Source organism: Ammodytes marinus (genome assembly GCF_949987685.1).
Source record: "Ammodytes marinus genome assembly, chromosome: 14".
NCBI lineage: Eukaryota > Metazoa > Chordata > Actinopteri > Uranoscopiformes > Ammodytidae > Ammodytes > Ammodytes marinus.
Genome location: NC_137218.1, coordinates 8,107,079 through 8,121,336, shown reverse-complemented (window position 1 = coordinate 8,121,336; position 14,258 = coordinate 8,107,079). Strand labels below are relative to the sequence as shown.

General features: G+C 39.4%; 1 protein-coding gene across 1 annotated transcript in view; it reads left to right on the top strand.

Moving 5' to 3' along the window:
- Window positions 1-13,839, top strand: part of wwc1 (WW and C2 domain containing 1) — a 46,354-nt gene extending 32,515 nt beyond the window's left edge. Inside the window, exons 12-22 of the mRNA XM_080041378.1 lie at window positions 2,374-2,491; window positions 2,616-2,786; window positions 3,129-3,321; window positions 3,680-3,820; window positions 4,128-4,180; window positions 4,593-4,785; window positions 6,596-6,757; window positions 6,898-6,990; window positions 8,286-8,516; window positions 8,848-8,966; window positions 9,199-13,839. Of these exons, the coding sequence (XP_079897504.1) occupies window positions 2,374-2,491; window positions 2,616-2,786; window positions 3,129-3,321; window positions 3,680-3,820; window positions 4,128-4,180; window positions 4,593-4,785; window positions 6,596-6,757; window positions 6,898-6,990; window positions 8,286-8,516; window positions 8,848-8,966; window positions 9,199-9,265 (1,541 nt within the window). The 3' untranslated portion in view covers window positions 9,266-13,839. The remainder of the gene's footprint in view (window positions 1-2,373; window positions 2,492-2,615; window positions 2,787-3,128; window positions 3,322-3,679; window positions 3,821-4,127; window positions 4,181-4,592; window positions 4,786-6,595; window positions 6,758-6,897; window positions 6,991-8,285; window positions 8,517-8,847; window positions 8,967-9,198) is intronic.
- The last annotated feature ends 419 nt before the right edge of the window (window positions 13,840-14,258 follow it).

Genomic DNA, 14,258 nt, shown 5'->3' with positions numbered 1-14,258 from the left:
TTTTTTTTTTTTTTTTTTAATAAATAATGCTTGTGCATGCTGCCCGCGAAAATAAAAAAGATTGTGGAAACCAGTTGGTTCATAGACGGATTATGAGATAATGGGCCCAGACTCTTTGTACCGTTTTAAAGTTAAATGCATCAGAGCAGAGGAACATTTTAATCAAATCTTGAGCTGCAGAAGGAACATTATTTTTCTTAAACAGGCACTCTTTACTCTGCAACTGTGAAAACAGTACAGTAGATTGGTCTGCAGACTCATGTTATATGATGGAGGGGCCCATTGCAACATATACAGGGTGGAAAGCTACTTTTCATGAACAGTATAGAATTTACACATAGCAAGCTTATTCCTGTTTGTGTGTGGGGGGCTTAGCTGTCCCTCATGAAGCCCCTTAGACAGAGCTAATAATGCTTTTGTTTTGCACTTGCTTTTCTATTTGTCACCTAGTTGGGGCCATGATGATTTATTTCCTTATATTTAGGCTATTCCTTGTTGGACCCTGTTATTGACATGAGTGACTGAGCTCTTTGACAATGCAACATTTAAAGTTACTATCAGTATTTCTGGCTTAGGCCCCCCCCCCCCCCCCCCCGAGCCCTTGGGCCCCTGGGCATGGTTGCATGCAATATTATTCTCAAAGTGCACCAGATTGATGAATTTTACTTTAAAAGGTTGCATTTTTTTCTTCCGGGGCCCCCCTACAAGGTCCAGGGTCCCCACCCACCTCAGTCTCCCTATTTAGCCTATACTGTAAAAAGCACTGTAGGTGTGTATGGTTATTATAGGTCATTACACTGGTCAGTCTGAACTGGTAGCCTAATAATGGCCGAGCCCTCCGCCCCAAACATTCAAGTGTCCCTTTTTTTCAAGAGTACCTATTTGGAGACGCATGGAGAAAACGGACCTCCACTACACCGGAAGCAAGATGGGGCCACGCCCCAAACTAATTTTTACCACCGTCCTGGCCACTTGGGACCCTTAACAAACTGACGTATTTTACTGTGTACTAGCATCATAACCGGTGGAAACCGTGTATTATTATTCACCGCTAGGTGAACTCCGGCAGTAAAACAAAAAGAAGAAAACAAATAGGTTACAATTCTGACCAATGAAATCCACTTCCGGTAGGGCTCCACTTTCCCCATGCGTCTCCAAATAGGTGCCTCTCCTTTTTTTCCTAAATCCAAGGTGGCAACCCTAACTAGTGCGACAGCCTGCCAAATTGCAATTGGCAGGTTAGATTATTTTGTCTAAATTGCAATCAGTGCACCCCTATTAATTTTTCTACAATTATTACTGCACACACTAGGAAATAATATTAATTGAGAATCTCAAATGAGACCAAGATGACATGCTCAAAGGTAATTAGAGCGAAATGCAAGGGTTAAGGTTATGCAAGTTTTCGATCATACTTTGTGTGCTACCAAATTTATTTTTGTGCTACTGATTTTTTTTGCTTGCTAGCACCAGTGCTACCACTTTAAAAAATAAGCGTACAGCCCTGGTCTATGCTAATTTGTTTTGAAAAGGGTGTAACTCATTATCTCCAGAGTAGACTGTTCAGACACCATTCAGGTTTTTCTACAACAAACTAGGCAAACTGAAAAATCTGAAACTAGAATACTAGATTCGTAGTAAAACACAACCCTGCATATATCCAGCATCTTTCAGTCACAGTCAGAAGATAGCTGATGCTCATGAATGGACACAATGATACAGTACATTTCTATGTGACTTGTAAACCTTTGGGTGACTTAAAGTCTCTTATCCTCAAAGCAATCAGGTCACATCTCAACGGCAATAAAACTGTGTTTGCATAACAACTCAGGAGGGCTGCAGGATAATGACTTGAAATTATGATACCAATTAATATCACAACAAGAACAGTAATCATGACGAATGATCTACAATCAAAGGAAGCAGTAATAAGAGAGAGAGAGAGGAGAAGGCAGAGAGGCCGGTGATGTAAAACCTTCATCTCTGTAATTCTAGACGTAGAAAGTCATAGAAAACACTTCAACTTTATTGGAAAGCAGAATGCCAGGATTGCTCCTCCTCGCTGTGTGTGTGTGTGGAAACGTAATACTGTGTGTGAAACCTGACTGCTGGCGGGAGCAGCGTGTAGTGAGTGGGGTTGAAGGAGGGTAGTATAGTGTTGGATTACAGATGCTGGGTCACCTGTGTATGCTGTGTGGGGTTTTTAGAATGGTATTGACCTGTCTCTTAAGTGTTATGGTTTGACTTTATAGGAATTAAATTAGTAACCTGACGGAAAATCAATGGAACAGCAACAGTTTTCATAATTGTTTGATCAAACGTTTTATCAATGGAAACAACTTCAACAACTTTTCCTCTTGCTGTTGTTTATAGACTCAGCTCCCCAGCTGCAAGGCACGGGGGCGGGGCCAAATAAGATGGGCGTTACCTCAGCGGTGTCTGACGAATCAGTGGCTGGTGATAGCGGCGTGTACGAGCCTTCAGAGCGCAAGTAAGTGTCTTGTCATTTAACATTGCATGTTTAACTCTCTTGACTTTTTAATTTTTATTTAAAAAAAATGTTTACATGATCATTTACTCCTCAGTAAGAGTGTGTGTGTTTGTGTTTGCTCCAGGCCGGGCGTCCCAGCAGACCTCCTCCTGAGCCCCTATGAGGAGAGGTTAGCACTTGGCTGCTCTCAGGTGCAACTCGGCTTCCGCTACGAGTCCAGAGACCAGCGCTTCACCATCTACGTCATGCAGCTGTCCAACTGCAGCGCCCTCTGTCTGCCGGCTGACCAGAAAATGTACGTACATTTCCTTCTGCTTATTAGATGGCACTTGTTTATAAGCTGTAAATATATTTTTTTTATGCACAGAATCAAGAAAAAGAAAAAAAAGTTGGAACAAGAAACACAAAGCTTATGTAGACAAGCAGTGAGATATTTAAATCCAACATAAAACAAGAAAGATTTACAGTAATATTTACTTTTCCTCAGGCGTGTTTTGTTTGTTGCGTGCAGCTCCGATGGTTGATGCCTCTGTAGTCAGTGTTTGCTCATGCAGATGTGAAATTATTTACCTTTTTCTCTGTATGTTTGCATTGGAAGAAGTGGTGCTTGGGAGAACTAATATTGTGTCTCCTGCAGCTATGTGCGTGTGGTGGTGCTGCCCTGCGTAGAGGCCACGCGCTGCCTCTTCAGAACACGCGGCTCTCAGCCTCAGGACGTGGTGGAGGTCAACGAGGTGTTCGGCATGCAGATATCCCACAGTGCATTGCGGCAGAAGACGCTGAGGGTCGACATTTGCAACACCAGCAAGTCGGGCCATGAAGACTGTCTGGTTAGTACGACTCTTTCTTACTGTACACACGCATGCTAAGAGGCGTTGTGGCAAATCGTGGCATGAAATCAAATTAAAATTAATTTCTTATTTATCTTCATTTAAGTCAATTTTAATTTGAAGCTTGTAATGCATGTGATTTTAAGGCAAGTCAACACTACTGGCGGCAGCAAAATACTTTTTTAAATCGATTTTGGCAAATTATGAATCGATTTAAGATAGGAATAGGAATCGCGATTTTTACTTGAACATTTTTTCTTCACCCTATTTCATTGCCCCACATATTTGATCTGGGAGTGAAAATATAATTCTCATTTTTGAAGATGTTTCTAATAGTTATTCTTTTCTCTCCCTGTAGGCAGGGGCCCAGATCAGCCTGGCCGATGTCAGCTGTTCAGAGGAGAGATGCACCAGGTGGTACAACCTGCTGAGCCGCGCCTACATGCCCGAGATCAACAACAAGGACAAAGAGAGCAGAGAGACCACCAGCTCTGACCGGGTACAGAGTCACACATGAGATGATCCTTAAACATTCACAGTGCAATGCAGAAGGGGAAATTAGCTTTGAATGCAGCTTAGATTTGATTTTAAATTACATTTAAATTAAATTTTAAAAAGTATACAGTTAGTACATTACACCTTATTTGAAAGAAGTGAAGCCAGTAAAGCAGACAGGTAATTGTCTGAAAAAAATAACTAAAAACTTTCTAAAACACCTTAAAATACAGTTTCACTTTAAATGACATTGTAACCACACAGATGTACATCTCTGTTTGGTGCTGATGTGTTTGTGTTATGTGTTTCAGGCTACGGTGATTTCCAGTGTTTCCACGGTCAGAGCTCCTGAGGAGGATGACTGGTGAGTCTTTTTCCTTTTCATCTGATTTTGTATTGATTATCTCCATCACTCGTAAATGTATGACCATCTGATTCTGTTGACTTCTCTCTTTATGTCTCTTTCTTTGTTCATTTTTGTTCAGTCCCAATAATCAGTAATTTGTAGATCTTCATCACACGTGATGCTAATAATCATGTCAGGGAACAGTCTCGCATACATTATGAATTCATCATTATGATGCCATAGACACCTTTATTTAATAAACCCAACTTCAAAACTCAGTTCACTCAATGCTAACTTTTTTGTATTTCACTGTAGCCTTTGATACAAATGACTTCACTTACCGACAAAGTGTATCAGTGGTAGTACATGGGAGCCTAGGACTTCTACTCTTCTCTTATTTGCTGACTGTGTCTTTGTATTTGATCTTCAGGCATGGCGAGGCTCTGGAGGCAGACGTGTTTGAAGATGAAGAAGGAAACGGATTGGTGGGGGCGGGGCCTAATGAGGAAGAGGAGGAGTTTTATCCTGACAGCAGCCAATGGGAAGCAGAGCAGCTGGAACGGACTGCCCCTCTTCCGGTTTATGTCAAACCTCCACAGATTGCAGCAGTCATCACAGAAAAGGTAACTTTTGGAATTATCCCCCAGATCCCTCCGGTATTAGCCTGGTGCTACCAGACCATCGTACTTAATTTAATTTGTACAGAAGGTCTGGAACTGCTGTAATTGGCAAACGTTCACTCACTTGGAGGCGGGTGTCTGTTGAAGTTTAAAACTATTGGATCTGCTCAGTGCCACTCTGGATTAGCCAACCAATCGCATAACGTTTGGTCGTGCCGTACGTCATGAGCCGGCTTCTGACGGTGCGTTCCAGTTGTACAGGGAACTCGGAAATTTCCGACTTCACTACATATTGTAGTCTATGGATCTACCGGTACCTGGCAACGGTAACTTGCTAGAGCCTAACGTTTAGTTATTTGGATGAGGAAGGTTTTAGGCGTCCATACTTTCGTGAGCAGATGCACTGGAACACAGACAGGTCGGAACTCGGAACTACCAAGTCGGAAATTTCCGAGCTCCGAGTATAAAGGAATGCAGCATTCAACTGAAACTGGAGCGTGACTTTGACGTCATCGTTCTTAGCCACTCGCTCTGTTCGCTGATTGGACAACCACAACTCTGGACGAGCAGAATCCCACTAATACGCCCCATCCCCAGACTGACTACTGAAGGGAAAATTAAATTTGGGCGGAAGTAGGTGGGCGGGCGGAGCCAGGCTACTTCGGTATTACTGCCCATGAGAAATGTTTATGATGTTCTTGTTGTGGTAGATTGTGGCACAGATTACTGTACTGTTGTCTTCTGGATTACTAAAAAAGCATTTCAGTGAAGCCACAATACAAAATATGGGAATAAAATGTTTTATCTAAAGAAATGCAATGGAACTTCACTGTCATCGTAGTACTTTATTTGTATTTGTTTCCTGTTTTTTTGCATTTGAGCTAGTTGGATAAAAAAAAATCAGTTCTTTGTCTCTGAAATTAAGGCATTTTAATAGTGTTTGATTGACTTAACCCATTGATGACGGCTGTTGCGCGACGTTACATTGTATCTCGTGCCTGATGCTGCGTGGCGCAGCATTGTTACTTTATCTAATTTTCATGGCGCGTGCAGCATAGAATGCACCGTCATTGGTTCAAATACACATAAGGTGGGCTTTATTGATTATTTAAGAGCACGTGACCACCCAACAGTTGTGTGGTTTGCCGAAAATCACGTCAAAATAAATAAAAAAAATTAAAAATAAATAAAAAAATACGCCGGCTGTGTGGTCTTAGTGGCGTTCGGAGCGCAGAATCAAGGTCTACTATAGACTACTGATGAAAACTACACAACACATTGCATCTATTTATTAACAATATTTATGAATTTAGGCTATATTTTGCTGCTCCAACTCAAATTCAGCCCAGCCAGGCGATAGTTATATATCTGTCTATCTTTATCCCTCCACTGCACACTCAGTCACTACTATCCATGCTAAAAGGAAGCAGGATTATAACCTAATATAGCACATTATTTTAAAATATTTTATATATATTTATTATTTTTTTTCCTCCCCCATCTAATTTTGACGATTTTTTAAAAAATGTGTTGGTTTGTAAGCGCTAAGGGAGCATGTTTAAATAAAACCTGTGAACCTTAACTTTTAAATGTATTTTATTTCATGTTTCTATGTGCTACACAGGCTTAGATATTAAGGTTTTGGTAGACTTTACAATTCGTACTATTTTTTCAGAAAACCCTCAGGCATTAAGGACATGCATCCTAGATTGCCATAGTCATCAATGGGTTAATGTGAAAGGATTTTGGGTTCATTTTCCATTTTCCTGATTTTTTTTCTAAATTGTATTGTCACTGTGTCTGCTTTGTCCAGGTGAACAAGGAGACGAGCATGACGTCGTCCCACCATCACTCTGTGGTTCGACCTAAGGAGCGTCGGCCGGACGTCCAGCAGCAGATCCCCTTCATGAGAGGCAACACCATCATCCGCTCAAAGACCTTCTCACCAGGACCCCAGAGCCAATACATCTGCAGGGTAACTAACAGACACTTACTGGAAGCAGCAAAAGCATCAGCATATCAAGCAGAGAGGAAAAAAAACAGACCATTAACTCTGTCTAAAAGTTTGCCTGGATGGGTTTTGTATTAATATTTCACTCTCTTCTGTCTTTCCAGATCAACCGCAGTGACAGTGACAGCTCCACCCTCTCCAAGAAGTCTCCGTTTGTCAGGAACGCCTCAGAGAGACGCAGCGTGCGCATGAAGAAGGTACACACTCATAGATTATTGCCGTGACATTCACACACACACACACACACACACATGACATGAAAAAAATATCTACACCAACTGATCATTGTGAGATATGTTTAGGGGCTCAGAAAGCAGGAACTGACTTCATTGTTCCAGTAAACGGCTCCAGCAACATTCCTTTCACTGCACATTGTGAGGAGTCTGTCACACAACACATGGACAAATCTGTGAAGTTAAACATTGTAGCTGTTAAAGTCACGTTTTTTTCTGATAATGAACATTTGTATGGTAACCAAAGTCTCTTTGATATCTTAATTGCACCTTCATTTGAAAAGAAAATCGTTCTTGTATTTAGACGTCTCTCTTCCTCTATGTCTTTATTAACTGCTGAATACCGACTGTTATCTTCTTCTGCAGTTCTTGACAGTGTAATAATGAAGTCAAACCCGCAGGTTAACCGTCAACATTAATAGTTATGTACTTTCCCTTAAGAGAGAGACGGAGCGCCTATTTGCATTTCTTGAGCCTTAAAGGCATCCGACAACTCCAAGTGAAGTGACTCTTAATATTTAATAACCGCCTTAATGTTTAATGTGGCTCTAACATTTCCTAGCTTACATTCATTTACAAAATGCTGCCTCAGTGGCCCTTCCTGCAGTTAGATGGAAGATGGAAATGAACACACATCACTTGTTGGTGACAGCATTTGCAAATAATTCAAGGTGATTCCGTAGACTCGGGAGCCTTTTACCTACGCAAACTTGAAATACATTGCTGTCTTCATCTATCGAGGTAACAACCATAGATCTCTGTTAGATAAACTTGTCAAATACAGTGTATCAGGGCTGTTATGGATGGAGCTGAATGGAGTTGGAAAGTATTGAAACGAAGGACAAAGGTTCGGCTTATGCTTCAGGGATGGATTAACTTGGGATGGGAAGTAACTTAGCAGTTGCAGACGTTATTAATGAGTGCGAAGGAGGCCTGCCTGTGTAACTTTTGGGTTTTGAAGTGTATGCTAGACAAAATAAGACATTCATTAATTTATTTTTATATAATTTCATCTATTTGATCTTAACACAGTATTATTACTATAATATTTTTGTTGAACTGTTTTTATGACTTTATGATTTCAAGTGCTGCTGTTTGGGTTGGTGTTGCAAACAATTTTTTCTTGTGTTTGACATGCCAAAAATCTAATCTATTTGATGTCATCACACATGCCTTTCTAGGATGATGTGTAGGGCATTGTTTCACCTCCTCAGTGCGTTTGTGTGTGTTCAGAACTTAACTGTCTCCCTCCTCTGCAGCCTCCCGTGCCGATGAAAGGTCTGGACGGTGTGCTGCGGACGCCCCTGGACCTGGAGATAGACCTGCAGGTGTCCAGGACGAGGCAGGCGCGGCTGACCCAGGATCTGAGAACTCTGAGGGAGCTGAAGGAGCAGCTGGAGAAGGCCAGGCAGCTGGGCCAGAGAGAGCTGCCCACATGGGTACAAGAGGACGAACGCTTCCGCCTACTACTCAAACAGGCCGAGAAACAGGTGAGTGAGCATCTTAGACTGCTAACGTGTTAGGGCTGGGCGATTTGCCATTGCCATTAAATATTGCCATTTGAAAAGTTAAAGAATATAGAAATAATGAATAACGGACATAGGCAAGATCACGTCCTTTAGAGGTTCTCAATGTCTTATTTGATACATGTTCATATTCCCAGACCAATAAGGAGTTCAGGTCTGTTAACCAATATATCTGGGTGTGCTCAAGATTTTTTTTTAGCAAGATTTAGTCCTTCAGGGTATTTTTCTTTACAGAGTTTTGAAACTGGTATTCTTGACATAAATAAACATCTCTGTTCTCTTGTGCTCGGTTCAGACTCATGAGGAGCAGCTGCAGGAGAAGCGTGTGGAGAAGATGATGAGAGCAGCAGCCAAGGACGTTCACAAGATCCGGGGCCAGAGCCGCAAAGAAGTCCCCGAGGTCCAGACCTTCAGGTGGGACAAACTACACACAAGCTAAATTACAACATAGTTAAACAGAATGACAATATTAAGTAAAAAAGAACACATATATTGTATTAAGAATAAACATTATATCTTAATAGTTTGACGATAAAAATTCATTAAATGTGACTGCAGGACTTAGTCTGAAAATGCAAATTTAAATTTGCTTTGGATATGCACTTGAGGTCAAAAATAAATGAACTGTTTCCCTGTGTGATTTCAGAGAGAAGATGGCATTCTTCACACGAGCGAAGAGCAGCATCCCCGACCTGCCGGCTGACGACGTGTAGAGAAGCATTTCAAAGTATTTCCCCCTTTCTGAGTCTTAACCTGCTGTCCCCACACAAATGAAGCAAACGTTAGGCGGTGTTATGAAGAATTCAAAAAAGTACTATGTGTAGTAGAAGAAGAAAAAACAACAACACTTAAAACCGTGAAGAAACACATTTAAAAGAGCTCAGCATTTCTAATGTGGATAGTCTTTGTTTGTAAATTAGTGATAGCACTGCTAGAGCTTTTTCTTTATTATTATTATTTTTTATTTTATTTCACTCGCTTCTTCTTCTCTGTCTATGGCGTTGTGTTTCTGTTACTAACAGGCTGTGTTTGTAGGCTCTTAAGTGTTTCAAATCATTCCAGCACAAAGTCACACAGCTTCACACAGGTGCATACAAAGAGTTTTGTACTAAAAAGTGACACTTTTGGATAAAATATATATATATGTATATAGATGGCACAAAACAATATCAAACAATGGTACTAAAGCAACAAAAAATAATCAACTTAAGCTGACGATGAAAAACAGAAATCAATATCGAAACTCAAAAGAGATATTTAATATTGACCTTCATGTAATGTGTGTGTTGTTGTTTTTTATAGCATTTTGAAAACGTCATACAAAGACAAACATAAGCACACACCTGCAGCTTGTCTGTTGTGTACAATATTGACAGCACAGATGTTTGTAGATAAGCGTCATCAGCGCATGCCTTCTGGTTCAACTGTGAGTGTGTCTTTAATGCTTTACAAACATTAACAAAATGAACAGGAAACCGACGATTCAAGAGCGGCTTTAAGTCAGCCAGTCCAAGGTGAGATTTGTCTAGGTCTAAAGTTAAAGTAAGTTATGATTGTGTCTCACCAGTCACACACACACATACATACATACATTGACACACACAAACATTCAGCAAAAACGTGTAGAAACAGCACTAACTCTCACTAACACTCAGGTAGTTGATCGGATAGTCTGCACTTTAAGAAACTTGAGGAAAAAGGTAAAAAAATAAATAAAATTAAAGAAAATAATAATTCAAAAATATATAAACTTGATGTGGGTTTTGGAAAATGTATAAAGAAAAATTCCCAAAAAATTTGCCTCGCGCTGGAATGATCGTTGACTGTTGAGGCACACGAAGATTGTCGAAACACACACACACAGGAAGTGAAGTTCAAATGTATTTCTGAAGACTGTGAACCTCTTACTGATTGTATGACTAAAAGTAAGTGACTAAACCCCCCTCACCCCCTGCCCAAACTGACCAGCTGCGGCCCGCCAATAGAACGTTTGCAGACCCCTTGATCTTTACTCTCAAGCACTATGGTTGGTCAGTTTTTTTAATATTTTTTTAATTTCCCTTCCATCTCTTTCCATTGGATACATATCTGAGTCACTCATGTTTTTTTCTTAGAACTGGACGTCTTGCATCTGAATCTGTATAATGTTGATCATGTTAGCATGGTGCCCCAGCAAAACTGAACTAATCAATATTTACTGTATATATCTTAACAACGGACTAAAAGGCTATGTATAATGTGAAAGTTTTCTCTTTTGAGTGATAAACCCCACAGAAAATTACGACCTGACTCTTCTGTAAATGGAAGATACTTCGGCAAATTGTTAGGGTTAGGGTAAGGGGCAATTAAGCAGTCCGCAAAGCAGCAATGAAAAGGTTAAACATTTAGTGTACAATTGAACAAATGTGTATTTGTTAGGTAAGCATTTATATACTTGGGAGAAAAATATATATTTTTCTGCTGGCCACCTCTGCGACAGTAAAAGGCTGACTTCTGCTACAGCAATGTCACTCCCAAAACACTGAACCAACCCTTTAAGTTTCGGTGGAGAAGGCAGTTAATATTTTACGTTGACTGCATGAGCAGAATGACTAACTCCACACCACTGTCGTGACTGCGTAGAAATCAGTGAAACTGTATGTGACTCATATTCAGCTCAGTGAAGACTTAGCTCGCGTCTGACTTTTGTTTCCAAGGCAACTAGACTTATTGAATCAGCAGCATACCTTGACTGGGACACATCTCATGTTTACTGGCTCTTTGTGAGTGTAGCTGTACATCCTACAAGTTGTTCTTGGTGCTTTCATCAACATTTACCTGCGTTAAAGCAAAACGACCCCCTGATACTCTACAATGTACAGGTGATATACCTCATGTTTGTAGGCTGTGTAATATTTGTATTGATCCCGCTCATAACTGGACTCGTGTAGAAGATCTCACATTATTTTAAAGATATTTTTAGCAGAGTTAATGTTAATTATGAACCTTAGGTTTTGGTGTCAGAGATGGTGACTTTTTTCATATAGCTTTTACTTTTTACCGACTTTCACCACCCGACGTTCGCCAATTTTAAACACCCAGGAAATAGACCAGAATGCATTGCAGCAACAAAGACAGGTTTAGTTTTCAGAAAAGCTCATTACATTGCCTACTACCTCATGTTTTGACAAGTTTCTTATTATATCTCTAGGAGTGACTACAGTACAAAGAAATATTTTACTGCAGAAGGAAGCCTGAATACGCAGATCACACAAGAATCGGCCACAGCATTAAGAGATAACTTACTGATAAGAAAGACCAGCAGAAGGACCAACAAAAAGTGTTAACTGTGAAAAAAGAGAGCTGCTCATAAGAAAACAAAGAGTTTAAAAATCTACTTTGACATGACGTATGACAAACTATAAAATGGTATGTTTCCCCCAAACAGTTCATCTTGTTACTAAAGCCAAAGTTCAGAAAGTTTATGGTCTTAAAGTCAATGTTAGAGGTTCACTTCTTGCTGGGTCACCATGCTAAACGCTTGGCTTTTTTGAGAAAAGTGTCCTCAAGGATCAGACCCCTCATATAATCATGTTCCCATTGCCGGTTTTTACAAGACTGTAGCCGACACAACCGTAGCTGCTGTTGTCATTCCACATGTTTCTCTGTTTTACTGTTGATAAAAAATGCTCAAAGTGTCCATCAGAACCAGTGGAGAGTCCACATGCAAACTCTTTACCGTTTTGATTTTTTTATCTTTTATTTTGGCCCGTCAGCTGCATAGTTCAAGTGTTGCCTTTGGTGTGTGTGTGTGTGTGTGTATGTTAAAAACAAACAAGGGGAGTTTTCCTTGTTAGCTGTCTCCCAATTTCTGTGTTTTTCACCCACGAGTCCTTAGATGATCTCCCAAATGTCCCAAGAAATTAAAATAAACCTTTTTTCTGAGCACTAAATACTACATAAAGAAATAAAAAATTGTCACAAAAAGTTCAGGTAGAAGTAGGAATATGTTGCACAAGTGTCTGCAAGAGTAATAAATATACCCACCAATACACAATAATCAAACGACACTACAGCTCTCCATTCCTTGTCTATAAAAATAAATAAAAATGTGAAAGTTGATGGGAAATGCTTGGATTCAAATGCCGTAAGGAAGTTCATACTGAGGCTGTGTTCACACTGCAGGAACTATATGTTTGATTCTGAATCACCGCTATATTTGATAGATATTCTGACCAGTCACATATCAAAAATAAACTATTTACAAGACCCACTTTCTCGCCAATAAATCGCTGAGTCTATTGAGAAACCGGAGCAAATACTTGTGAATTCTCATCCGGACTGTTCTGATTTAGGCCCCAAATCAGATGTGGGTCAAATTGAGGATATTTATATCAAGGTTGTAAAACTAAACATTAGCCCTACAGCGTGAATGCAGCTGTGTACTCTGAGGTTGAGGTTTTACTGTAGTAGGAAGAATGTGAAATGAATGAAAGCCTTTGGAGTTATGTGAGAGAGTGTGCCTTTTTGGAGAGTGACATGTAAACTATTGTACTTTCTTTATTTTCTTTTTTTCCTTTTTTTCCTTTATTTTTCTAATATGTACAAATCTGGCCGCCATCGTCTGATCTGAAATGTAGAGAGGAACGTTTGCATTCATTTTCCTAATGTAAACATTTTCTTGATTTTGTGTGTGTGTTTTTTCCTCCACTGTAAAGCGAGTAGTTCTAAAGAATAGGACTCTGTGTGTGTGTATAGTCTGAGGAACAGTACTGTCCATTGAACTCTTGTCATGATCGACCGAATGTTGTTTTAATCTCTATATCAATAAGGACTCATTTATATACAACATCTGGATGAAGGAATGTAGGTTTGTGCTACAAGAAAAATCACGATCATTCAGAGAAAAAAACCGAATGCTGTTTAGTCACAAGTAATTTCTTTTTCATCATGTAGGATGTGATATAATTCTTGTTTTGTTTTTTGAAGTTCAAGTGCATTTTTTTTCCTTATTTGATTTTTTTCTTTCTTTTTTTCTCTTTAATGAATCTGTTTGTATTACGACTGGTGATGAACCTGGAAATGTGTATGGAGGCGGCTATGAGAAACATACAGCATGTATTTATTGCACTTTGTGATTTGGGTGTGCTTTTCCTGTTTTTCTGTTTATCGCGAGAGTCCCGAAAAGCTGTGAATTTTATTCTCAGACACTGTACTGTCGACCAGAGTTGTAAATATTACACCAGCACACGAAAAAAACAACAAAAAACACAAATAAACAATATGTTTTGTAGTTTCACAACAAATAAAAAAGTTCTTCTCTTCTATTTTGATGTGTTTCATTGGGTCTTTGTTTTAGTTCAAATTCCTTTCATATGAATAGTTTTCAAGATTTTTTCTAGTCTTTTTCTTGACTAAGATATGTACTTGATATAGATATACTTGACATACTTGATCCAAAATTCAGTTTAGTAGTCACCCTCTTTTGTCTGTCTTTTCTTTTATCTTTTTCTATAACTGTTTTTATATATTTTTTCAGCCAAATTAAAATATTGTCATTTACGATAATGAATTGAAGGAACATCCATTCTATTACTTTATTCTAGATATCATATAGAGTTTCTATATATGCACAAACAGTTATGTGAAACAAATTCATGAAAAAAAAAAAAATTTTTATTGAGATACCCAACATTGATATCATACATTGATTTGACCATTTAAGAG